General features: G+C 55.6%; 1 protein-coding gene across 1 annotated transcript in view; it reads right to left on the bottom strand.

The window, feature by feature from the left end:
• The window catches only part of Col27a1 (collagen type XXVII alpha 1 chain), a 118,805-nt gene extending 95,784 nt beyond the window's left edge, over positions 1–23,021 (bottom strand). The window contains exons 1-5 of the mRNA XM_059255880.1: positions 22,966–23,021; positions 17,470–17,540; positions 12,353–14,103; positions 5,646–5,699; positions 2,268–2,321 (exon numbers count right to left, since the gene is read on the bottom strand). Of these exons, the coding sequence (XP_059111863.1) occupies positions 2,268–2,321; positions 5,646–5,699; positions 12,353–14,103; positions 17,470–17,540; positions 22,966–23,021 (1,986 nt within the window). The remainder of the gene's footprint in view (positions 1–2,267; positions 2,322–5,645; positions 5,700–12,352; positions 14,104–17,469; positions 17,541–22,965) is intronic.
• Positions 23,022–25,966: the final 2,945 nt, after the last annotated feature.

The following is a 25,966-nucleotide window of genomic DNA, read 5'->3' as shown; positions in this document are numbered from 1 at the left end:
CCAAGCCGCCAGCTCCATCCAGACAGAAGGAGCTCTACCTGGCCACACCACATGCTCAAGGGCAGACCCAGCAGACTGAGGTCTCTAACCCAGCTGGTCAGCCCTGAGTCAGCGTCACTCCCTTGTGCCCACAGCCAGTGTCCTTTGCCTTATAGCCTGTGGTGTTTTAAAGAAGCCCCAGTGGGAGAGGCAGCTTTCACTTCACGGTTTTCTCTGGAACTCACACCCTCGGTTACACCCAATGCAGGACATTCTGCATGGCTTGGGACCAGTTGTACATGGCTTGCACGAAGCCAACATCTTCCATATGAGACCGGCACAGAACGACTTCAAGGCTCAGCCCACCAAGCCAGTCCCATCCACATGTCCCAGCTCCGTGTGGTAGGAGGCATTGCCTGCTAGGGAACCAGCCCCTGTGCCAATCCCTTCATTTGGGGAGGCCACTAGGGACTCGTTTGCCACACGGCACATCCCTAGGCAGGATGGAGTAGGCTGCCTGCAGTGCTCAGAGGGTGACCAGGGCCAGCAAGGGACAAAAGAAGTAGCTGACAGAGCATCCTCCTGCAAGCAAGGGACCAGCTGTGAGGGAGCCAGCCAAGGGCAATCCCACCCATTCAAATATCCTGTCGGGCCCTCGGCCTCTGCCGAACAGACATCTCCAAGGAACAACCCTTTCTGCCTGATCCATCGGGACAAGTTCCTGCACTGGGTTTTCACCTGCCCATGCCTCAGCTTCTCCGTCAGTAAATGGGTAGAGTCGTCACACTTCTCTTTTTAGTCAGTATGGATCAAATGAGACAAGGGAGTAAGGCCCATGCACAGTGCCTACTGGAAGAGGTGTAATACAACATGGTGCCAATTACCCCTACTGCTGGCCTTGTTAGAACCTGGTGCACCCCGCAGCTGCTGGGCACAGGATTCCTGAGGGCTCCATTGCCTGCCTTCTGAGAAGGAACCCCAGTCCAGCCTCACCTGAGAGTCACAGACCTTGGGGGCTGGGGCAAGTGTACCTGCAACTCCTTACAAGGACTCAGGCATGGGACACTGGTCCTCATGTCTGTGCATCCAGGACTCCCCATATGTAGCCTCTGTCTTCCACTTCAAGAGACTCTGAGAGGCCAGTGGGGGCCACTCTGTGCCTGGTTTTAGAGGCCAGTCATTGCTTACTCAGCACCACCAGGCCAGACAGTTAAACTTCCCTTAAGCCATTCACCTTTGCATTTGGCTTAGCAAAGAGTGACCCTGGACCCTGGCCACCCAAAGCTCAGGGTTGTTGCTCACCTGGTTACCCCATGGCTGGTTTGAAGAGGGAGACAGGAAGTTAGGGAGCCGAGAGATCCTCTGCTCTTCGTGGCCTGCCCACACTAGTGGGGAGTCCACTAACCTCCTGCTCCATACTTTTCCCTCCCCCTTCTCTTCTACCAGTCCAGAAACTTCTTTCCCCATGACCCAAATGTGGCTGCCCATACACTACTCCAGATAACAGCCTGACATCCTTGACTTCTGCCCGACGTAGGAGCTCAGTAGCCGGGGCTCTGTCATCATCAAAGCGCCAGCTGTGACCGTCTCATGAGAAACAAACCTGAGTATTCCAAGAGGGCTCCTGGGGGAGGTGGCAGCCTAGGCCTACCCCCATGCCCGCTCTACCTCCAGCTCAGAGCACTTCCCCATGACCACCCCTGGCTGGGCCACAGGTTCAAAAACACGATGTCACCTCAGTCCCTGTTCTGGCCTGAAGGCTGTCACTCAGGCCAGTGCCAGAGAGTCCCGGTGTCCCATCTCCTTCCAATCTCCATCCTTTCTCCCCTACTTCTTCTGCCCTAGGCTGTACCACTCTCCAATACGACCCCCCTCTCCCTGGCTCAGCCTGGTCCCCATTCCATTCCATCTTTCCATGCCTTTCTAGTTCAAAGCTGCCATACCTCCAGAAGGCATATCTCCCAACCCATAAATCTTATGTCCTTATCAAACATTCAAGGTCAAGGCTCTCCTTGTGAAGCACCAGGTTGCCTTTCTGCCTACCCCCACCTCAAAGCCTCCAGATCCAAGCTGCCACCTCTCCAACCACAAGCTAAACCCACTGCTTTGTACTGCACAGCCAGCCCCCGTGAGTGCAGGGAGAAACTAGGGTAGCTACAGTCCGGAAGGGACTCCTCCACAAAGCCCCTGACAGTCCTCCACCAGGAGCTCCTAGGACACAACCCAAGTGAGGCCCCACTCATTGCCACCCCATGGCCACACCTCCAGACCCCACTGATAATACTCACTTTAGCTCCAGGCGGGCCAGGTGGGCCTGGGTTCCCGTATGGCCCAGGAGGACCCTGGAAGGGAAGAGAGAGAAACAAGAGATGAAAGAGAAAATGAACACCCCACTTCCGACAACACTGACACCACCATCCTGCTGCCCGCTGTATGCTCCTTCCTCAGCCCCAGGTGAGCAGCTCTGTCAGCTCAGCGTCCTCTGAGAGGGGAACCCTGCGATTCTGAGCCTGCATGAGTACGCCCCCTGCCTTATCCCATCATCCCATGAGCCTAGGTAGGTGCCAGCACTACCCCTGCTGTGAAGATGAGCAAGCCAGTACTCAGAGGGTACTCAGGTGGCTAAGGACAGAGCGAGCTTGGACCCGACCTGTCTGAGCTCAGGGTACACCCTTTGCTCCTGGACCCGCAAGCACCACACTTAGCTACACTGTTTTTCTCCAATGTCCAGGTATTTTCTCCCCATGGCCCCAGCTGTCCCCACCATCCAAGTAGAATGTCCTGTCCATCTACCCCTCAGCAGAAACTAGACCCATCCTCAAGGCTTGAGTCAGGCCATCTCCTTCAGAGAACCTTCTAGGGCTACTCTAACCCAAGTGACCTCTCCCATTAGACTTTAGCAGAGCCTTTGGGCTGGGACTCTATGGAGGGTGGGCGTGGCCCCTCAGGGACAGAGGCGCCCTCCTAAGTTGGATCAGAGCCCTCCTTTTGACTGCAGGCTCCAAGGCAGGGTCCTCCTGACATCGCTAGAAGTTGTGCCCAGACAGTTCAAGAGACTTGGTCAAGGTCACACTACAGAGGAGTGAGCATGCGCAAGTGGAGTCTTCAGATGCTGGCTGCAGACTGTTCTTTTCATGCACTGTACTATTCAGGCCATCTTCCAGGCCCTTGACAGCTGGCTTCTTTCACATCCACTTCCTGCAGTAAGGATCCATCCACAGGCTTCCAGCCCAGCAACATACACCAGCAGATGTGGGTCATGCCCTAGGGCTTTGCTCAGAGGCAACAGTCAGGAGTAGACAGGGTAGGAAGGGGCATCTAGAGGGGTCCACTGGTCCCTGGTCCCACCATGCTCTCAAGGCCTCGAGCTGATCCCTCTTGCTCATCTGCTGACTGTGTCTAGTGTGGCTTCCTCCCCTCCTCATCCCCCAGCTGTGGCCTGTCACGTTCAGGCCAAGGCACCGCCTCCTGTATGGATGGATGCCTAAATGGGACCCTTCCCTCCTCCGAGCACTCTAGGAAGGAAGGGTGTCCAGAGAGTTCTCAGCCTGGGGAATCTAGAGTACTATGTGCAGCCCTCCCGACCCCCTCCCCACAATCTAGGGGTAGAATCTGAACAGGCTAGGACCTGGTCCAGGTTCTGAGTCTCATTCAGTCTGCACCCTGCCCCTAGCCCCTGTCTCCCGATCTGTCCATGAATACCCCAAAACGATGAGTCTCTAAGGAGTCTGGAAAAGCTCATGTGCTCATCCTACCAAGGTTCTGGGGGTGTAACCAGAGTTCAGGCTCCATGGGGGGCAGTGAGGAAGGGTCCTTGATGCCCAACCCCCTTCAAGGGCCAATGGAGGCTCACAAGGTCAAGAGCGGCTGCCTCCCCTGACCCTTTGTCTTAGTTGTGCCACACACACACACTCACACACACACATGCACACACACATGCACACACACACACACAGAAACCCACACATGCACACACACACACACGCACGCACACACACGCACACACACACATGCACACACACATGCACACACACACATGCACACACACATGCACACACACACACAGAAACACACACATGCACACACACACACACACACACACACACACGCACACACGCACACACACACCCTCTCATGGCTGTCCCATCTGCATCCTCCCAGCCACTGACTCTGAGGCACATAGTTGATAAAGAGCCAAGCAGACTCATTCCATAAACGGAGCTTCTTGGAACGGTGACTGGGGGGCTCGGGGATTCCCCATCCCTCTGCAGGCTCAGGGAGTGTACAAGACCACAGAGCTCTGGGTGATCTCAGGTAAGAACCCTTCCCCTTCCGGGACCCAGAGCCGCTGGGTGTGCAGGGGACCAGGATTGTTTAACCCAACATCCTGCTAGCTGTAGATTTTAGGATCTACGGAACTTCCAGGGTAGACCCAGGCTGAAGAGAGCGGGGCAGGTAGAGAACCCGAAGCATATCCAAAGAGTCCTCGGAGCTGGAAGGGAAGCTCCGAGATGCAGGACCCTGATCCCACAGGTAAGGAAACTGAGGTTGGGAAGAGGGATGGACTAGACTTGCCTAGGTCAGCACAACCTCCCTGTGGGAAGCTTTCCCAAATGCTCCCTGGCACCTCTGCTAGGTATCATGTCAGGGGGACAGGCAAGCACAGCCTATCTCTGCTGTGGTCAGGACCCACTGGTGGAAACCTCAGCACAGTGAATACTCACGAAGGTGAGTGGCCTACAGAATCAAACTGCCTGGGCTCAGCCCTGGCTCTGGCATTTCCTCTGACTTTACCTAAGGGAATAAAGGAATGAAGTCACCTGGGGGAATCAGAGCTCCGGGTGCATGGGTGTGCCAGGCAAACTGCTGAGGAGCTCCAGACAGGGAGAGTCATCAGAAAAGGGGGTGGTGTCTCATGTGAGCCACAGACAGAGGACTTTGCACACTGAGCAAGGCTGGTGAAGTTTGGGAACAGGGGTCAGACTGCTTGGCCCTGGAACACTAGGTCAAAGTGCAAGGTCCCAACACCTGTGTAGTTCCCAGCTCTGGGCATGCACCCCAGCAGGCTCTGCAGCCAGGAGGAAAGGCAGATCAGATGGAAGGTTCCAGAGTCCTGGGCTCAGGAGGACACAGCCAGGTCTGGAAAGAAACAGGGCCCAAGTAATTGCATAACCAAAACCAACTGCAGGGCTTGGAGCTAAAAATATACAGCAGGCAGTTTCCTCCTCTGGTGCTTGCCTGGCCCTTGGCGTGAGAAAGGCTTCATCAGCCGGGGCAAGGATATGAGCACCATTGGTCCCAGCCCAGGAACTCAGCACTTCTCCAGGGTCACAGAACTGCTCTGTCAGACCCCCAGGCCGGTATGGCCCGGCAAAGTTGGGAGGCACCCCAGGGTCTCTTCCTCCCACACTGGGGTTTTCCAGGTGAAAGATCTGCTCATGCAGATGGACTTCAGGAGTCCATGCCCTGGGTCACACAGGGTGGAGCAAGTCAGGGTACAAGATACCATGGTTGTCACACATACCATGTCCACCCCAAAGACAAAATGGAAAATGGGTCCAGAGAGAGGCAGGGAAAGACCTGCGGATGACAGCGGGCCAGGGGCTCCATAGGCAGTGGGATGCATCTGGAACCCCAAAGGACAATCAGCACACGCCATCACTTACCCGAGGACCTCGTGCACCAGGAGATCCAGGTAATCCCGGCAGCCCAGGGGGGCCCTGAAGAGGAAATAAGAGAGTGGGAGGCAATGCTGACATATAGCAGAAAATGCAATCAGTCAGTCAGTCAGTCAACAATCCTGTACAGAAGTTCCACGGCTATGAAGAGGAAGGAGTCCCCTGAGTTCTCTGCCTTGGGGAACTCATGCTTACTGGGGTTTCCGGGCCTTCTATAACTAACACCTGTTCTCTCCCAATTTATGAAGCCCCGTCGCTTATCAGTTTATCACTCAGTTAGCTTGTGAGGATGCCATCTCCTCCAGGAAGCCTTCCTTGACCGTTTCCCTTTTCCTTTCCTTGGGGAAATATCTGTTTGGAAGCCTGGCTCTCTCTGCACATGGCAGTCTCCTCAAAGGCACTATCACAGAAGATGAGTCATCCTACCCCCAGGGCTCAGCCAAACATCTGGTAACACAAAACAGCGGGCAATTTCAGAGCTCAGGCAAGTTCTCTGCAGAGTCGGAGCAGAGAAGGGACTTAGCCAAGGTCACACCAAGCATCCTTGCACCACAGAGGGACAGTGTAGCACAAAGGGCACACGCAGAGGCTTTGAAACAGCTGGGCCTGAGTTCAAATGGCCTTGCCCCCGCTCACAGCTCGGGGTAGCCAACTCGTTACTCTGACAGCCCGGCCTGTATAAGGGCCACAGTCCTTGTAGGATTACTTGAGGACAAGAAGACAGTATGTGTCTACTGCCTTATGTACCACAGAGCCTGCACTGAAATGCCCGACTGTTCCCCATGGGGTCCAGCATCATCACAGCTCCCCAAAACCTGCAACAAACCCCCATACATCTCTCTGTCTCCTCCAGTCTAATCCCCAGGCACATCCTTGTTCAACAATATTCAATGGCTCCTCATTTCCCACGAGAGAAAGGCCTGGCCCTGAAGTGACCCAGAAGCACCTGCAGGTTCCTATAATGGCTCCCTTTGCAGGAAAGCAGGAGTGGACTGACTAAGCCAGAGGCTGGGCTTTGCATCCTGATTGTAGCACTGCATACTAGGACCCTTTAAAATGCAGGTAGTGACTAACGACCGTCCCTTCCACCCCAAAGAAGAAAATGAGATTAGCAAGCGTGCATGCGAGAGACTGAGCCCAAACCCCTCAAAGGCAGCCAGGCTTTCGAGGAGTGTGAGGCCTGGGAATTCATTTGTTTCAAATAACCGTCCACGAGATTCCAGGTTCCCTGCCCAGAGTTAGAATCGGTGTTGAAAACCAAGTTCGTTCTGGCTGGCAGCAGTTCATGCTCTCACACTGGGCAGCCCTGCTAGGCTCCACTCAGCTTGGCACGCTGGCCTGTGAACACTCCAGGGCTTGCTGTCCCTGAGAATCACAGCCCAGATCCAGACAGTTAGATACCACCAGTTAGTCCACGGTCACTGGACAGTCCTATGAGAGGAGGACACAGCGTGGCCTCAGGCAAGTCCCAACCCTCTCTGAGCCTTGGGGTGCCTCCAGCCAAGCCAACAGTACCCTTCTATCCATCCGGTCCACATAGATTTGGGACTGAGGCCAGGCCATCTCCCTCTTCTCCAGAGTACAGCATGGGACAGGGGCTCACACAGACGGAGTACCCTGCTGTTCCAAGAGGTGGCTTTGTACCAGCTGCTTCCACTCCCTCTTCAAGCTTGGGTTTCTATGGCTGTCCAATGAGGATAATAATAGCCCGTCGCCACAGATAATCTATAAAACGTGCTAATTCTCGTGCCTGGCATAAAGCTGATGCTCAAATAGCATGAATTGTTATTTCTGCTAGGCAAGCCCCTGGGACGTCCCTATTCAGGAGTTTAAGCTACACACACACACACCCGCCCCGCTACTGTTTTGGGGAGAGCAGTGTCTTTTTCAAGTAGACCCTCCTCCTTGGCTCAATTCTCCCAGGCAGGTGACACATAGTTGGAGGGAAATGCACTGCGGGAGGGATCCTGAGCCCTTTCGATGCATTAAAAAAAAAAAATCAGAGATGGCTCAGAGAGGTAAAGTGACTTGTTCAAGGCCACACAGCTAGCAGAAAGCAGAGGCTGGACAAGGCAGGCCACTGGGCTTGCTTTCTCATCTCAGGTAAGTCCTTCACAGACAGTGCTGGATAGTTGTCTCTAACCAACCATGTGGCCTGGCCTAAGTCCTCCCCTATGCGATCACCTGGGAAACGAGCATGCCCAATCTTCCAGGTAGTGGCATCTCCTGAGTTGTAGGGGACTGGAGTTGGGGGTATCAGGTGAGAGAGTTAAAAGACCATTCCCATTTGCCAGGAAGCCAAGGCCGGACTCCAGCGGACCCTGATGAGGCTACAATATGGAAGCCTAGAGGCAACCTCTAGACATTTCTTCTGGAGCTCTGGGGCATCTGGGCCAGAATCTGACCTCATTTAGCACATCTGTTCAGCATACCCCAGTACAACTTGGGGTCTAAAGCTCATCTTGGCAAGGTCAGACTATGGACTGGCTCCTGACACAGCAGTCCAGGCCCCTAGCTGAGGCATGGCTACCACCTCCATCCCACTAGCCAGAGGCTTGGACCATAGCCACCCAGCCCAGCTGCAGGCATGCCCCTGGTATACTCAGTGGTCACTTTCTTGGCTAGGGTAATGGTGGGTGCCCTTGGCCCCTCTGTTCCATCCCAGTGAATCCCTGCTTTTGCACAGTGGAAAACGTGGCTGTTTCTTTCCAGGCCCATAGCCTGAGCGGGGGAGCCCAATGAATCATGAGCTGGGGTGGGATTTTTCCACTCCACACTGCAAACAAGGAGGCCTCTGAGAGGGCTCGCGTGGGGGAGGGGCAGGGGCCCCCGCAGGCCTGTCTCTGTCCAGGGAATGCAGGAGGCCTGGGCCAGGGTGCATGCACACACACAGAGCCTTGGCAACATGAATCAGCCCTGCAGGCTTCCTCTGGTGTCCTGACCTCCCAGAGCCAGTCCAAGGGGATTCTGCTCTTGAACAAGACCCCCCCCCTTGTGCCAGCTGCAGTGAGGCCCCGCACAAAGAGTCAGACCTGCTGGCATCTACCCCTGGCAATCAGCAAACAGGGAGGCATTCTACAGGCCTGAGTTCTGAGGGACCTGCATCCAGGCCTGAAGGTGCTGCTCTCTGTTGGGTCACCTCAACCATGACCTCCTGGTCCCTGGGCTCCTGTTCTTTGCCTGTCCCTTGGTGAGACCATGGATGTCTGCAGAGCACCCATCCTCTGTGATGGGACATAACTTCTCCATGGGAACCCAGCTGTGTGGTCCTGAATGACCACACCTTCCTATGCCTCCAGTCTCAGCGTGTCCAGCTGCAAAATGGGGATGTCATAAGCCATTTTCTGAGATCACATGTGCACTCCAGGCAGATCCCCTCTGCTCCCCGAGAGCCACCTTCCAAAGGCTGCACCCCTAACTCCTTGGCTCCCCTCCTTCTGGGGGTGCAGGTATCTTTCCACTCCACACTGCAAAGGGGCTGCCTGCAGGAAAAGGGGCAGCTTCCCTGCCGTTAACTCACTACTGTGCTGTGAAGGCCTGGGTCAGGGATTCAGTTCAGGCTGAATGCTGGTGACTCCTTTCCTGTCCCTTCTACCTGGAGGTCATCTGGGCATGACAAGGAATAGCCATAGCTGCAGAACTCTGCTGGCTTCTCCTGTGCTTCCCAGACCTTCAAAAAGTTCCTCCTAAAATTATGCAACCCTGGAGAGTTAAGTCTTACTGCATCTCCAGTTCACAGAAACTAAGGCTCAGAGAGGTTGAGTGCCCTGTCAGCGGTCACACAAAACAAAGCATCTAGGAATTTTATCACCACTTGGACTAGGAACAAAAACACCCAGGTTTTTCAGATTACACAATGAGCGTGCTTCTTAACGCCACACAATCTTGTCACTTCTTCAATAGGGGAGTTATGTTTGACCTCAAGGATCCTGGCCTGGCAATCAGGACAATCTGGTCTTTGCAAGGCTCAAATTCATTCATATTTATGTCAGAGATCTTTACTGAATGCTGCGGCTCATGTTTTGGCCTGGTCTCCCCAAGGACACAGAAGTACGCACATTATCAGAGCAGCAGCCTCCTAGGCATGTGGTTCTATGCCGTTCCGTGAACCCTGGCCTCAGCTTAGACAACTCTGCCTCAACTCCTACAGGCAACCTCATATCCTCACCTGAGAACCACGACACATGTCCATCATGCCCCCCCCCCCAAGGCATTGCTCTCCAATGCCCATCCTAGAAGGGACTCCAACCTGAGAAAGGAGTAAGAGAATTCCCTAAAGTCTCCGGTACTCGAGGAGACAGTCCCACATGCTTCTTTATGGTGACAGATTCCTGGACACCCTCTACTTGACAGGTGGAAGCCACTATCCCATGCTACAGAACCAGTTCAGAGGAAGTATGGAGCATGATTTGAACCCAGATCCACGCATCCCCAAACCCAGGGAGCACGGCCTCCCTCTGTTATGCTCAGATCCGGGAGAAATGTGAGGGTAAGGTGTGTGTCCATGTCCCCACTACCTCCATGTCCATATCTAGGGAAAAGAAGTGGCCGTGTGCCACCTGCCACATGGTAGGCAAAGAACCCTAGTAGCGTCTTGGTTCCTAGTGGAGAGTTCCAAGCTGGGGAGTAGGTGGGGGTCAGGAACAGAATGGAGAGTGAGGCTGGAATGGCGCCATGCAGACTGATGTCCCTCTCATCCCTAGCCCCTGCAGGAACATGCCAGTATCCTCCTCCAAGCTCTTTGCCCACCCACCTGTTTGCTCACCTGTGGCAGAAGATGATCACACACCCTGTCTCATGGGGCCTAACCCCCGGGGCACTAGATACACACCCAGAAACCTGGCCTGCCGTCTTAAAGCCAAGCGTAAGATTCTGTAGCCCTTCTTCTGGGGACGAGGGCAAGGCCTGACTCATCTCTGAAGCCTCCCTCCTTTCAGCCCTGAATCCAGAGCCTCTGAGTGGACCCTTAGCTGGGGGGTACAGGGATAGAATGTTCTGATCTCAGAGTCCAGTCTCAACTCTGCCGCCTATGTGCTGTGCAAACTTGGACAAGGGCTGGCTTTCTCTGGGCAGTCTCCTATCACATCCCCTGCCCGAAGAGGAGCCTTCAACTAAAAATCCCTGAGCATCCATCAGCTGAGCATGTTGACTCCAGGACCTCCTCTGATAATGAGGAAACTCAAGGATGAGACTGGCAGACTGTAAACCACAGCCCCAGACCCCAGGGAAAAGGGACATAGTTTACGCATTCCACAGGCCCAAAAGACAGTCTACTTGCTAAAAGCCCACACACCCAAACATGGCCCTGTCCTCTCTCCACTCCTGGCCTGGAGAGGGTGGTTCACCTCCTTCATTCCGTTGTGGTGCACCACAGAGCCAGAGTCAGGATCCCCGTCACAGGAGGACAGTTCACCTCCTCAAGGCTATGCTCCACGGGCCTAGAGTGCACAGCTCGGGAAGCTGAGCTGTCTGAGCCAAAAGCACCTGGGCCAGGATCAGGCTGGGTGCAGAGGATCCATGTCTTCTCCTCCAGATCCCTTGATCCTCAACTCCAGACTGCCAGTTTGAGAACAACGGGAAAATTGAGCCGAGAGCTGACCTAACTGTGGAGTAATGTACACTATTTCCATAAGCTTCGAAATATGGTTGTAATGAGCAGACTCTGTCCCCTTGGAGACGGGCTGGGTAAATATTATTCCTAATGATTATTAAAACTCATTAAGTGTGTTTGCAAGACCCAGGAAGTCCCAGCGTCTGCCACTGTCTCCACATTGCAGGGTGCCTGACCCTGAAACCCAGAGCCCAGTAGGACACCTGGCTCTGAGGAGGGGGCAACCACTGTACCATGGCCATTGCCAAGGTCAGAGCAGGGGCCTGAGCCTTCGAGAACCCCCACCCTACTACTCCCCGCCTGGGTGGACTGGCCTTGAGCCAGGGAAGGTCATTGGCCCTGGACACAGTCCCAGGCAAGCCTCCGCACATGGAATGCTTTTTCTTTGTCTCTTCTTGTTCCGTGACCCACCAGGCCCGTCCTCATCTTCCACTCCTCAACTAGGGGTAGACAGTCAAGCATGGGTACCAGCCAGGCAGGTGACACATGCCAATGGGAAGGCCAGCTAGGAGAAGTGGGATCATAGTGAGAAGAGGCCACCCGAGAGTCACCATGCCTCCTACCCTCCAAGAGAACTGAGTGGACTAGACTTTCCTATGAACCACCCCACTTTTTCAATGTCAGTAACTACTAGACTGCATAAAAAGAAGGCTGCATGTGCCAAGCCAAATACATCCCAAGCTACTCATCCGTGACCTCTGTCCGCAGCTCCCAGACGGGCGCACAGGCCAGCAGGGCCACATGGGAAGCTGTTCGTCAGCTCACTGTGGTGACCCAGGTCTATCAACGACAGTGTTCCTGAAGCCACAGACCCTTGACACTGGGTTAGCGGCGAATTACCTGGGACCTGAGCTAGCTAAAACTCAGGGACTCCTACCAAGTCTGCCCCAAGGGCTCACAACTCTGCCCTAGGACATGTGGCCACTGAGACAGTAGGGCCAAGGAGTTGGGGACCAAACTGGCTTCCTCCCCCGGGGAAGCTCTTTCCTCCCTCATCCTTACCAGAGGGTGTGCTCTTGAACCGAACTGCCCCACAGCCACCCACTTCTGCACCAAGTAGCATGCAGACCCTACCCAGTCTTACCGGCAAGCCACAGTCTCCCTTGGAGCCTGGAGGCCCCATCAGCATCGGGAAAGGTGTAGGGTCAGGCAGGTGGAAGAAAGGGAAGCTGCTGCTGGTGGGCCGGGGGCTGGAGGACAGGAGGTGGACCAGGGCTGGGAAGGACAGCTGGCTGGACTTGGTGGTCAGGTCTCTTGGTGGGGTGTCCCTTGCCGTCTTCTCAGGGCTGGGCGGCACGGGCTTCCGGGGGCCGCTCTTGCGTCTGGTTTTCTTGGAGGCGTCCAGCCCTGTGAATTTCTTGCTTCCAGCAGGAGTTGAAGCAGAGTCACGAGCAGGAGGAGCCATTCTAGGATTTCCAGTGCCCAGCGGAGCGGGGGTTGTAGCCAGTGTCCGAGAGGCTCTCGTAGAGCCCAGGTATGGAACAGGGGACTGGGACACAACAGTTTGCTGAAGAGTTTTAGGGGCACTGGTGTGAGCCAAGACTGCCTTGCTGGCCCGACTGGCCATCTTGGATTTAGCCTCTACTACTGTGGGAATAGTAGACTTCTTCGATACGCCAGCAGTGGGGTGCAGGGGCCGGGGGCTGGGTGCTAGAGGTCGGGGTGTCACGAGGGTCTTCTGGACAGGCCTGACTGTGGGACTAGAGGCTCTGGAAGGTGCTAGGTGGGAGGTGTGGTTCACTGGCTTCTGGGTGGGTAGAACAGGCTTTGTGAATGAAGGGACGGCTGTTTTCTGGGTTGGATGGGGACTTTTCACAGGGGTGACTGAAAGGGCAGAAGCAAAAGGTTTGGCGGGGGGACGTGTGGTGGGGGGACGTGTGGTGGGGCTAGTGGCTGTGATCTGCAGTGGTTGGGCAGCAGCTGGATGAAAAATCCTGGTGGAACCAGCCAGAGAAGCTGAAGGCGAGGGGGAAGGTGTTTTCCTGGCTGACTGCTTGGCAGATGCCAGTGGTGTCTGGGCAGAGCTGTGTTGGGAGACATCTGGGGAGACAATCCTCAGGGGCTTGGTGGGCATGGCAGGAGCCATAGTCACCATGGGTCCCCTGCCTAGAGGCCTGGTCCCCAGGATTGCTGGGGCTCTGGTCAGGTTCCCCAGGCCAAGCAAGGCTGGTTCAGGATGCAAAGCAAAAGCTGGGCCCGAGTCCCAGGGGAAGAGGGCTCCCTCCTGGGGACCGTACGTGTCCACCTGTCGGCACCGCTCTCTCAGGTGGGCACAGTAATTATGAGCGACCTGCGCCACGGGATGGATGCTGAACTGACAGAGTGCACCTTCGAACTGGACAGCACGAGGGTTCATCTTCCCCAAGAGAAAGGAGCCCTGGGGGTCAAGCATGGAGTCCCTACGGGAAGGCAGTGGGACAGGTACCCTGTGCTGCCCACAGGCGGTCACCAATGTGACTGTGCGGCCACGCAGCTCTAGGGCCAGGTGGTGCCAGCGCCCATCATGCACATCCAGGTCAAAGGTCACAGATTGCCGGGGACCCAGGTGGACGAGTGTCCTGCCGGGAAGGAACTGCAGGCCCAGCTGCAGCCTGTGCTTCCTGCTGCGGATGGCGAAGAGAAAGGCATGGTTCACGCGGTGTGAACAGAGGCTTAACACCAGCGCCAACTCCCGGCCCAGGGTGGTGGGAAGGACTGTGGCTGTGGGAGCCTGCAATCTGGCCCGCTGCGTGAAGATGAAGCCAGATGGAAAAGGAATAACACCGGGGGGTGCAGGGCTCCGGCCACCCCCGGCCTTCGTCCAGCTGAGGCCCAGCCGCTGGAGGACATCCACATCTGAGAGGGATAAGATAAGATGGTGAGAGCTTGTTCCAGCTCAGGCCACAAGCAGCCACCTGGGAATCTGCTCATTTCCCTGCACAGGGACCTACCCCAAGCTGAGGTGTCACATTGCAACCGGTTGTGACACACTGCAACCTTGCATCCCAGGGTTGGGTTGCATGCTCCTGTCTGCCTTCCTGGGTCCTTCCTGGATCCACACCCCCAGCTCTACTACTTCCTAACCCTGTGGCTCTAGAGCCTCAGTCTTCCCATCTGTCAGATGGAGTCATATCATAGGACCCATTGCAAAAGGACGTTGTGATGATTAAATGGGCAAACGCCCTCGTGGCAAAGGAACTAGCAATATGTACTTTCAAATGACAACTGCTACCACCAAAAGCAAGGATGTCCACCAAACACCAAAGAGCCAGAGATGCCCTTTTCCTCTGCTTCCGGGAAGCAATCTCCTTAGTGATATGTCACTGGAACTCAGTCAGGAAGTTCAGGGAGCCTGGCGGGTCTTACCACCTCATCAGAGGAACACCTTCCCACCCCAGATCTCTGGCTGGAGCAGGCTGAGGAGCTGGGCTCTGCTCTCAGAGGGAACTAAAACTCCACTGAGCCTTCCTCCCAAGTAGCTTTGAAGGGCACAGAGGAAGTAACCCACGTACCCATGCAATCTCCATTCTGCAGCCAAGGTTACAAACATCTGTCCATGGTCTAACCAGTTCCCATCCTTAGTAATTACGTTGGCGGTGCTTCCCAGAGCAAAGGGAGGGTTTTTGGCGAGAACAATGCAAATATGCTCTCCCATGCATGTGAACCTGGTTCTCTTAACCACCTTTAAGGCGGGAACTCAGTGATCCACACTGTATGCATGCATTAGATCGAACGATCTTCTGGGCTTTTTGAGACAAGTTCTCCCCATGTAGCCCAGCCTTCATGGAAAGGAAGGCATCCTGACCCACTTCTCTGGGTAATCTGATCACTTCAGCTATTTGAACTGCCAGCATCTACAAAGGTGAGCTGGCTCCTGACCTTGACCTCTGCAGGGAGCCATCAAGTGCCTCCAGAACTTCCGGCTATCTCTAAAGCTTCCATCTGGGCTGAGGTCTGCGTCAGGACCTTGAGACTCTAATATTGCCCAGCGCACGACCACAGGCCACCCTGGAGCCTGAATCCAGCACATGACATCTAACTGGTCCTCAGCTGACAACCATGAGCAGACAGATGGACAGGTGGGTGGATGAATGGACCGACAGAAAAACAGGTGGATAGAAAGATGCACAGAGATGGATGTGGAGAGAAAGACACAGATGCACAGAGATGGATGTGGAAAGACAGATATATTCAAGATGCACAGAGATGGATGTGGAAAAACACGGATGTATGCACAGATGTGCAGAGATGGGTGTGGAAAGACACAGATATATGCACAGATGCGCAGCGATGGGTATGGAGAGAAAGACACAGATGTATGCACAGATGCGCAGAGATGGATGGACCAAGGATGGGGCAATGAGGAGCACCTACACGCTCATCCTCCTCATCCTCACCAAGCCCTGCCAGAGTCTCTTCCTGGTCCTCGGGCCTTCAGACAGCACAACAGGCTCCCAGTGTTCTAAGGACTCTGCACCCCAGGGTGCTGTGCCATAGCTTCATGATGGCTTAGACAAAGCTCTTCTGGAGAACCCAAGTGCCTGCTGCATCACCCATAGTCCCCTCTTCCTCTCCTTTCTCACACCAGCCAGTCCCCAGCTCTAAGCTAAAACAAAACACCGCTTGTGATTTTCTTAGCAGATCTTCCTTGTTCTAGTCACTGAGATTGTCTTATCACGAAATACTATTCACGATAAACAACTTCAAGTGGAAGGAGCCACTTAGCTGGGGAAGGAAGCCACCTGCACACCCCACGGTGCTAGGGTACTCCTCCGGCCTGCTCTTGGCACACTCCTACATCCTTCTCTACATGCCAGGCCTCCAGCCAGGTGGCCAACCCTAGGAGAGACACAGCTGGCCAGGAGAGGTATCACAGCGGACTGCTCCCTTGTCCCCCTCAGATGGCTTTGAAACCTGATGACAGCCAGCCTCTGTGGAAACTCGGAAGCCACTAAAGCACAAACTGGGACTCCTGAAGTTTCTGGCCGCCGTAGAAGGTGGTGCTTCTTAAACCGTTCAGATGAACCAACTCACAGCTGACAAGAACAAATTGAATATGCTTACCATGCACGTGCATCCATTTCTCTAACCATCTTGGAGGCGGGAACTTGACGAGCTGTGCTACATACACCCATTGCATCTAATAATCTTCTTTTTTTTTTTTTTTTTAATGAGACAAGGTCTCACCACATGGCTCAGATAAGCCTGGAACTTGGAAGCTTCCTGTCTCTTCCTCAAGTGCCAGGATGGCACAGCAGATGCGTGCCAGCAGATGAGGCTTACAATATAGTAACTTACTCAGGGTGCTGTGCAGCTCACAGCTGGGGCTGGAACCTAGGGACCCAAGCTCATCAGAGTCTCTGTTCTCAGCCACCATCCCATCCCACACTGCTCTGAAGTTACTCGGATGGGTCCAGAGGCAAAGCAGAGCCCCATGCTGAATCCCACCGGGAGGAAGAGACAGGGGAATGAACTGAGGGCCTGAGCCAGGGTGCACAGGCCTGCCAGCTGGCTCCAGCAAGATGCCTTTATTACATAACCCTGGCTCAGTACAGCTCCGGTCGCTCCCGCCCCCTGCCTGACTCAGGACTCTGGACAGCTGTTCCGCAAGTTCGGAAAATATGACACATGAACAAATGTTGCTGGGCAGAGAAGTCCCTTCCGGGCATGGCCTTTACCTCCCAGGGGTCCAGTTCTTACCCAGTGACCAAGTCAGGGTATGGGGATTTTCAAGGTGCCTGCTGCCTGCCCCGGAACATGGCAGGCATGGAGGAGGGAAGGGCGGATAATTTTAGAGATCGTAGGTCCACTTTGCACAGATACGGGAAAGGTCTGAGTTTCTATGGGCAGTGGAGTGGCTAGCCCATATATGCCCAGACATCTCTCCAGGGACAGCAAAAGCCAAGGGTCTAGGGATGCCAGGAATGGGCAAAGACATTGCAGCCTCCGTGTTCCCTTTGCAGTGGCTCTTAAGATACCCAGCAGACTGAAGCAAAGGAGGCACTCAGATCGGACTCACGGGAACAGGAGAACAGTCCTGCATGCAACCCTTCCAACCCCTCACAGACCCCAGGGAACTGGGCCCATGGTTGGCTCCATTCTCTGGATGGGAAAACTGAGCCTCTACATTCCAACTAGTGGTGTGGATGTCTGCTACCCGAGTTCTCGAGTTCTCTTCCGCCCTCCTTTGTCTCCCATCGGACAAAGAAAAGAGAGAATTACCTTCAGGAGCTCCTTGGGTGGAGGCCAGATGCCAGGCAAATGAGACCAAGATCCAGGCGAAGAGAAACCCCCTAGAGACAGGCAGACACAAATGCACAGGGCATCAGCTTCCACCCTCACACCCAGATCCGGCTAGGGAGCCAGGAGGGACGGCCTAGCCCAGTTCCCTTCCATCCTGGTCTCATACTGGAAGCCAGAGGCAAGGCACAGATTTCAAGGACCAAGCAGACTGGCTCACGCTCCCAGCATGCTCTTGGGCTCCAACCCAGCAGCCCAGCAAGTTACCAGCACAGCTTTGCTCTTCCCAGCGGGGTCTAAAACCCTGTGGAAGATGTTGGGATGTTTAGAGTTCAGCCCTTCATCGGCACTACAGCCCTGGAGGTTCAAGACAAGTTTCCCCAGGCCCCGGGCTATGGACAGCAGAGCCAAGGCTGAAAGACAGATGGAAAATAGGCTGGTCTGCTCCGAAGACCAGGGTCCTCAAGGTGCCGGTGGAAGGGAAGACCCCTTCTCAGGGCTCAGACAACAGCTAATCCCACTTGTGCTGACAGAGGGGGTTCGAGGATGGGGGCAGAGCCGAGCCAGGTGCCCCCAGGAGCAAACCTGGTTCCCTGTGATTTCCAGGCTGTGTGACTCCAGATGAGTCACTCCGCCTTCCTGAGCTCCTCTAGTCTGCAGTGTGGACTGACACATCCTCTCTTGCAGGCCAGATGTGGAGATTAAATCGGCTCATGCATTAAAGAGCTGACCTGGCCCAGCCAGGGCAGCCCTCCCTCACCATTGCCTCCACCCCACTGCGGAGTCCAGGCATGGTTAAAGCTGCACTCAGTGGCTACTGCCATGATAGGCAGAGGTGAGGATCCTATTTCACCTTCCTGTGGGAGCATCCACTAGGACACCCAAGCCACTCAGGGCAACTGATCCCCAGGAGGGCAGAGGGGAGGCTGGGGCACGTGGCCAGAGATGGTTGAGATGGCAGCTGGAAGCTGAGCTGGGTGACTGGTGAGTGGTAAGGGCTCTGGCTGGGGCAGACTGGCCCGGTTCCTCTTCTAAGAGTAAAATCAGGCTGGTGTGCTCCTGGGGAACAGGGCAATATAGGAAACCCAGGGCTGCTGTCTGCAACTCCTGGCTCATTCCCTGCCAGGCCTCCCTACTTTCAAATCTAGTAGGAACTTTATTCAGTAGCAAGCATGACTTTGGTGCTGTGTAACACACCACCCGGGCTTACCCACCCACAGAGTTCAGAGGACACTGGGTGAATACAGACCATGCCAGTGACTGGTTTAGAAATGCATATATGATTCAAATATAGCCAATGAGATGTAGGCTGATTCCTGTGAGCCACCCTAGGAAAATATGTGGAAAGAACAGGAAGATTTTTCTGCCGGCCTCCGCCTGCTTTTGAATGAAGACATGCTGTTCAGAGATGCTGCCGGTCACTTGGTGTGTGAGAGGTAAGAAGTCCCATGGACACACAAGGATGGCAGAAAGGGAACCATCACGGGTGTTAGTGTCACCACCCCTACACTAATCTTTCTTGAGGTTCTTCAAAGGGGAATGACCACTGACCCCTTGTTAAAATCGGGTTGGATTTAGTCTTCAGTTACTTGCAGCCTGAGGTTGACTGGCTGAAAGGGCTCTGGGATGCTGACATTAGGCTTTTGACACCTTCTCCGGCAGGCCTGTGCACAGGGACAGGAAAGGTGCCACACAGGCCTGCACGGTGAATGCAGACCACATGGTGTAGGAGGACTCCGGACTCGAAAGTATCTTCCCGAAGCTTTCCTCCGTGGTTCTACCTTCTTCCAGGTCCCACCCCCGCTTGCCCTTCCCAGTCTGCTGACATTGCTAGGAGCTCTCCTCTCTCCTGGGGCCAAACGTCTTGCGTCTTGCTCACTGTGGCCGACTACTAACCAGCAGTCAGAGTGCCCAGCTACACTGGCTTTGCCTTCTGCAAAGGGAAGGGAGTCCTCCCGCCATGGCTGGCTTTCAAAAGCCACAGGCAGCCCCGGTGGCCCTGGGAACTGGGGTCAGGCTATTAAGTTTTATTTGACAGAAGTCAGGGTGGGTGCCTTCAAAGGCACCTTGTGCAGATCCCAAAATATATTGTCATTCAGAGAGGCACTCTAGGAAAACAGTGGCCAGGCAGCCCGGGGAAGAGCCAACCCTGCATCCAAGCTTAGATGGCTTCCCCCGCATGCCTGTATCCAAAAAGCTCCCAGAAGTCCTGCAGACAAGAAACTGAGCACCTGACCCCTGGCACTTCTCTTCACTCCTTGAGTCTGCCAATGCTGTATCACCTGCACCTGTCTTGGATGTTTTCCAGATGACAGAGGGACACCAGGTGATCCAGAGAAGGCACAAGAGCCACATGTGTCCACCTAGGTCATTTCCGGCTGTAGGGTACCCTAGAGGGTAGATTAAAGGACACTACATCAAGTTCTCAACGGTCAGAAGGACGGCACCGGAGGTGGAGTTGAGCCTTCTTGTACTATTCAGCTGCCTAAGGCCAAGCCGCAGAAGATTGGCACAATGCAGCTGGCCTTCTGGGATTGGGCTTTGGTGCCCATTGGAGGCTTAAACTTCCCAGTATTCATCACATCTCAGTGAGAGAAGGGTCTTGAAGAGCCCTAGGGACCAGATTCTACCCCTAACCATCTTTTTGAAGAGATGGGCCACAAGAGCCCAGAGAGAGGGGATTTGCCCACAGCCAGTCAACTCTCCCACCAACAGACCTACATTTGATGTGTTTCCCCTACAGGAGAAGGTAGAATCTTTTAGAGACTTGCTACTTACTGGGGACCAGAGTTCCAGCTTTCTCAGCAGGAACAGAGATGTAGCCGGGAGCCCCGGAGCCATCTCTGTGAGTAAGCTCCAGCCTGGAAAGTTGGCTGCGGAAGGGAGGAGGCCGGCACTGTGACTACTGTTCCAGTGCTGTTTAGGCTACTGTTAATAACACTAGTGACTGCACTGGCTCACGGCTTTGTTCTCCCTGACTTCTGTTTTCATTACAACTTCACAGACCTTGGACATGGAGGGCTCGGACATGGAGGGGCTCCATGGCATATGGAAGATCAATGCATGAGGTCCACCCTCAGAGAGGGCAGCAGGCACCCCAAGATAGGAGCCACAAAGGATAGCACTTGGGAGACACAGCCTGACCCTCCAGGGAGTAGCCGGGGGTTCTTGCCCCCTGCAAGAAGCCAGTCACTAGCTCGCCACACATGGCTGTTCCTGTTCAGAGACTTGGCCAGAAGCTGCCTTCTGTTTGGACGGCTTTCCCTCCATACCTGTTTCCTGGAAACACTGAAGATTCAGAAGTCCATCCCAGCTTCAACATGCAGAGAGCTCCAAGGTCCTCACGCCCAGAGGGCATAGGAACCCCTGAGGCAGGCAGCCCTGTGGATGCTGCACCCAGCTGCTCTACCACGGACTGAGCGGCACCAGGGCTGGCTGGGAAGGACGTGAGTCTGTCCCTACCCCACCTGCCTCTGTGGCCTCACCAGACCCTATGTGCCCAAGACAGCCACACCCAAAGTCCTTCTCCACATCTTCCACCTCCATGGGAACACACACACACACACACACACACACACACACACACACACACACGGAGGTCATCCGTCTGGACAGGATATAGCCCAGAACTTGCCCATTGACTCACACGCCCATTCACAAAGCGGTGAGTACAGATACAAATAACAGCTGTGCTTTACTGAACACTTACTACGCACTAGCCCGTGTTCAGAGCCCTTGCCCAGCAGGCTTCATTAACTCTCACAAAACCTTGCCAGATGGGAGGGCTGATGCTCACCTGGTGGATGTGAGAATGAGCAGCACAGAGGTGAGAGGCCTGGCCATGCACACAGCATAGTGTACAGGACTTGAACTCAAACTGCCTGTTGCTAGGTTCCTACGCTCTGCCCCAAAGCCTGCTTTCCACTGAAGTGAGCCCAGGACGGCTTCCTTGCCCATTCATGACTGCCAGTGAACTGGATCCTCTGCATGCCAGGCCAGGCCAGGCCTTGAGGGACACCTAGAAGATCCCTGAGCACTGAGATCGGAGGAAGAAACTACCAACAAGGTATCAGGGGAGTGTGTTGGGATCCAAGAAGAGACAAGGGAAAGCGTTGAGGATGGGTTTCTTCAATGAAGGTCCCAGAGGCCGGTGTCTACCGAAGAGTGGCATGGATAAACAGGAGAGAGGACTTCTCAATGCAGAAGCAAGGAGGGGAAGAAGGAGCCACGGGGTGGGGGTGGGAGGGTGGGGGGGAGATGCACAGCTGGAAGGTTTGCTGAAGCCAAGGTGCCTAGGAGCTTGAGGATGTATGGCCAGGAAGGCAGGGAGGCATTGGGACTGTTGGCCTGCCTAAAGCTTCGGCCTCATTGTGGGGTGCTCCCTGGCACCACCATACTGCCCAACCGCTGGCATCTGCCCTGGCACAGGGTCTCCCGGAGAAAATGAGTCACCAGTGCGCTCACTGGTGCCCTGCGTATACGAATGTGTGTGGTGGGGGAGTGGGAGAATCTCAAACAGCCAGCTTTTTCCAAGACATGGAAAAGAAGGGGGGGGCCTCATCACCCGGGCTCCAGCTCAGAGGGGTGTTTCTTGAGCGAGTGGGCGGTGCTACAACCCCAGCCAGGCTCTCCCGGGAGCCCTAGAGTCCCGCAGGATGGAAGGACAAGCCCTGTGCCTGAGCTGCATGCAGTCCACAGGGCCCCTCCGGACCGCGTTCTCCCACACACACCCACACGCAGTGACTGGATCCCTCGCTCTCTCTTACAACTTTCTGCACAAGCTGGGAATCCCAGCCGCGGGGTGCCAGCTGTGTGCGGCCCCGCCCTGGAGATTCCCGGCCCCACTCTGGCCGCGGTTCCCTGATCTGTACAAGGAGGTTGGACTTGGTGATCTCCCAGGGCCTTTCCGCTCCCACAAGCTGGCTCTCACTCCTCGCTAACTCGGGAGAGGGACAGGAACTGCAGGCTTCCCGGGAGAAGCTGGAAAAGTCTGAGGCACTCAGACCCAGGCAGACACATTCATAAGCAGAGGAGGTTAGGAAAGCAGGGACGTGCAGAACCACAGAGACTGAGCCAGGAGCAAACGCCCGGACCTGGAGACCTACAAACTTGACTCACAGGACAGTGGAACCCGAGGCGTGCAAGCTTGAGACCTGCAGACACCGAGACTCCCTCCTCCTGCCCCTACCCCTGTCCCAGCCCGCCACTCTGAGTGCCGCCACTCGTCCGCTCTTCTGGATCGCCCGTCTGGCTCTGCACCGACCCTCCTCTGCGGGCCCTCGCCCCAATAGCAAGGCGCAGCCTGGCCTGGGGGCGCAGCCCCTGTTAACCCTTGGCGTCCCGCCTAGCGGGGGCGCAGGAATCTACAGGAAGCTGACGTTCCTCTGCAAGCGTCTGGCGTGGCCGGGAACCCCAGCCTCCCGTGCACATCCGAGGCGCAGGAAGCTGGGTCAGGGGCAACCATGGGCTCGTACTCACCCCCCGTGTCCTGCCGCCGCTGTGCCTCGGGCCCCCCGCGCCGATCCCGTGCCCATGGCAGGCCCCTACTTCATAGTCCCGAGCCCGGGGGGCAAGTGTGGGCGCGCCCCATGGGGCCGCCAGCCCCCCGCCGCGCCGCGCCAGGCCGGCTCAGAGCGCGCTGCCCGCGCACCCCCAGCGCAGCCCTGCGCCCAGGGGCGCCGGAGCAGGCGAACGGCACGGCCTCAGCCCCGCGGGCGCCCGCGCCAGGCCCATGGTCCCAGGAGTCCCGCAGCCGCGCTCGCCCCTGCCTCTCTTTTTTTGCTTCCACCAAAAAGGAAGAAGCAAGAAAAGGCAGAGAGAGAGAGATAGAGAGAAATGATCAAACTTTTGGAGGTGGGCCGCTAGCGGTCCCTGGAGGCAAAGCAAGGCCGGGCGAGCGCGCGCGGAGGGCGGTGGAAGCTGCCTCCCCGCCGGCCTGGGGGAGGAGAGGAAAAGGAAGGATTTGGGGGAAATGAAGGCGATTTAAAGTCTCGGCCCGCCGCAGCTCTCCACCTTCTTCTCCTCCCCGCGCCGGGCCGCCCTCTGCTGCCACCTGCTGCCCCCTGCCGGACGCAGCAAGGGATGCAGCCTCGGTCGCCTCGCGCGACCATCCACCCATTCGAGAGGGGGACATCCTCGCCCCTCCTCCTAGTGAAGATCTCAAAACAGACACGTGGAAAGGGGGCTGCTCCGGGTTGCTCAGAGATCCATCACAACTGAGGTTAGGAACTTATGATTTATTACACTAAGGGTCCTCGCTGCCGTAGGGTGGGGGACCAAGGGGACAATTTCTATTCCTGAAAGGATCCCAGAGTTCCAGGAACACAGCTGGGACCTTGACTTGGCATCTACACTTCCGCGACAACCGCCGTCTGTCTTAACTCCCAACCATTAGCAGAAAAGTTGCACCCTATATTCAGAGCTTCTGGAAGAACGCTGCTGGTGAGCGCCGCGTTGAATGTCTTCAGCCTTCCTGCACCTTCACCCCTACAGCCAACCAAAGAATCCCCGGGATTCCACGCGCACACTCTCGACACCCAGGCAGATTCTCCAACTCAAAACCACTGCTCAGCCCTGAGACTAAATTCCCTCTGGCTTCTAGCCTCTATAAAGCGATTCATACTGACTGGTGAGCGCGCGCACACACTCCCTCCCACAGGCACACTCCAAACACTCACACTCATTCACAGGCAGACACAGCCACGCACTTATCTGAGCTCCAGAGAAACACTCTCCGATGTCCGGATTCCGCGCAGGCTCAGACGCTACGCTCGCAGAGGCAGCCACGCGAGTACTCACAATGCATAAATGCACATGCATAGGGCACACACTCTCATATGCACAGTCCTTGCACGTCCCCGAATGCACACTCCCCCTAGCACACAACCCTCTGCGAATGGCAACTACGGGCGTGCACACAGAACTTGTGCCCACCCTGGCACACGCATGCACCTTTGCGCACTCTGAATGCTGAGCGCTCCAGGAGTCTCCGGACACTTACTGAGTCCCTAAGTTCGACGCTGGCCGGTCGGTTCTTCGGGTGCCTAACGGCATCTGTAGTCATGGGTCCCCGCAGCCCCGGGCGCGGGGGCGGGGGTGCAGTCCCCTTCCCTAAAGGAGCGCGGGGCGCAGCGGCGCCGGGAGGAGCATGGGAGCGCGGGCCTGCGCCACCGGCCCGGTCCCCCTGCGCTGCAGCCGTGGCCACTCCGCGTGCTCAGGCTCCGGCGCGAGCTCCGGGTGCGGGGGGTGGCTCATAGGTGCCGGGGCCGCGGCGGGCGCCGGCCCTTTTGAAGTCTCCGCTGGGGGCGGGGAAGGGGCGCTGAAGGCAGCCTTTTAAACCGCGGCTGCACGCGGGCACGGTCAAGCAAGGTGTCTGGTTTCAGCAAACTTTCGGAAAAGTCCCAAGTCGGAGTGGGGGAGGGAGCCACCGAACTGTGCGCGGCATCCTGCAGGGGGCAGAGCACCCACGGCCGCCGGGGGCCCGCGCACCCCCGTGTCCATTCGGAGTGCTTCACCTTCCTTTGCAAGAGCACCCCGAGGCTGTGCACAGATTGTGCCTTCTTCCAGAGAAAGGGCCTGGGGCTTCCTCGAGTTTTCCGAAGTTCACAGCTTCGGAGGTAAAGTACTTACTCCCTGTCCAATCACTGCCCGCATGTGTTTCTGAGCTGCATACTCTGTGCCAGGCACATCCTGTCTTTATTTACATTTTTTTGGTATTTTGTTCAGGGTGCTTTTTTTTTTTTCTGTTTTTGCCTTAAAGTATTGAATTTAAGTGTTAGGTATCTCGTCTACTTAGTGAGGTTGACACTCTTAGATATTTATCTCCATTACTGAGGGATTTGGCGACCAGTGATATTTTGCATACCCACGCTCTATCCTGGCTGAGAGCCATTGTGCTATGGGAAGGGAGATGTGCTGTTATCTGCACTGAAAAGAAGGTTGACTAAGCTGGAAAGTGGTACAGAGGCCGCTGAACTCAGTACCCGACTCTTGTCCTCTGCACATCGGAATGGTGATGCAGTCCACAGCCCTTCCTCCTTCCCAGCAGACCCTCCTTAGCCTCCCCCATTTCATCTTCTGCCCTGAGACACTCCCAGCCTCCCTGCCCCCAGCTTGGGCAAGCTTGGCCACTTTAAGACCTATGTCACGTCTGCCCAGGCTTCCTTCTTCCCCATTGCTGCTGTTGAACACATCCTTGTCCTTCAGTGCTCACCTGATGTAGCCGCTCCACTCACACCCACCCTTGTCCACACATCACGGTGCTGTCACTGTCCGGTTACCTCTGTGACCCCACAACCGGCCTGGAATCTGGAACGTAATTGGCGCTCCAAACATTGCCAACCCAAAGAAGCTGTAAAACAAAGCTATAAAACCAATATGCCCTATGCAAACCTCTGCTCTGAGGGAAGCGGACTACTGTTAATGGTTAGGGACAAAGAAACTGCACATGGTTCTGAACACATATAAATTGTAATGTGGA

The sequence above is a fragment of the Peromyscus eremicus genome, chromosome 2 (assembly GCF_949786415.1).
Source record: "Peromyscus eremicus chromosome 2, PerEre_H2_v1, whole genome shotgun sequence".
In the NCBI taxonomy this organism is placed as follows: domain Eukaryota; kingdom Metazoa; phylum Chordata; class Mammalia; order Rodentia; family Cricetidae; genus Peromyscus; species Peromyscus eremicus.
Note: the sequence above shows the minus strand (reverse complement) of the source record. Positions and strands in the feature narration are given on the sequence as shown.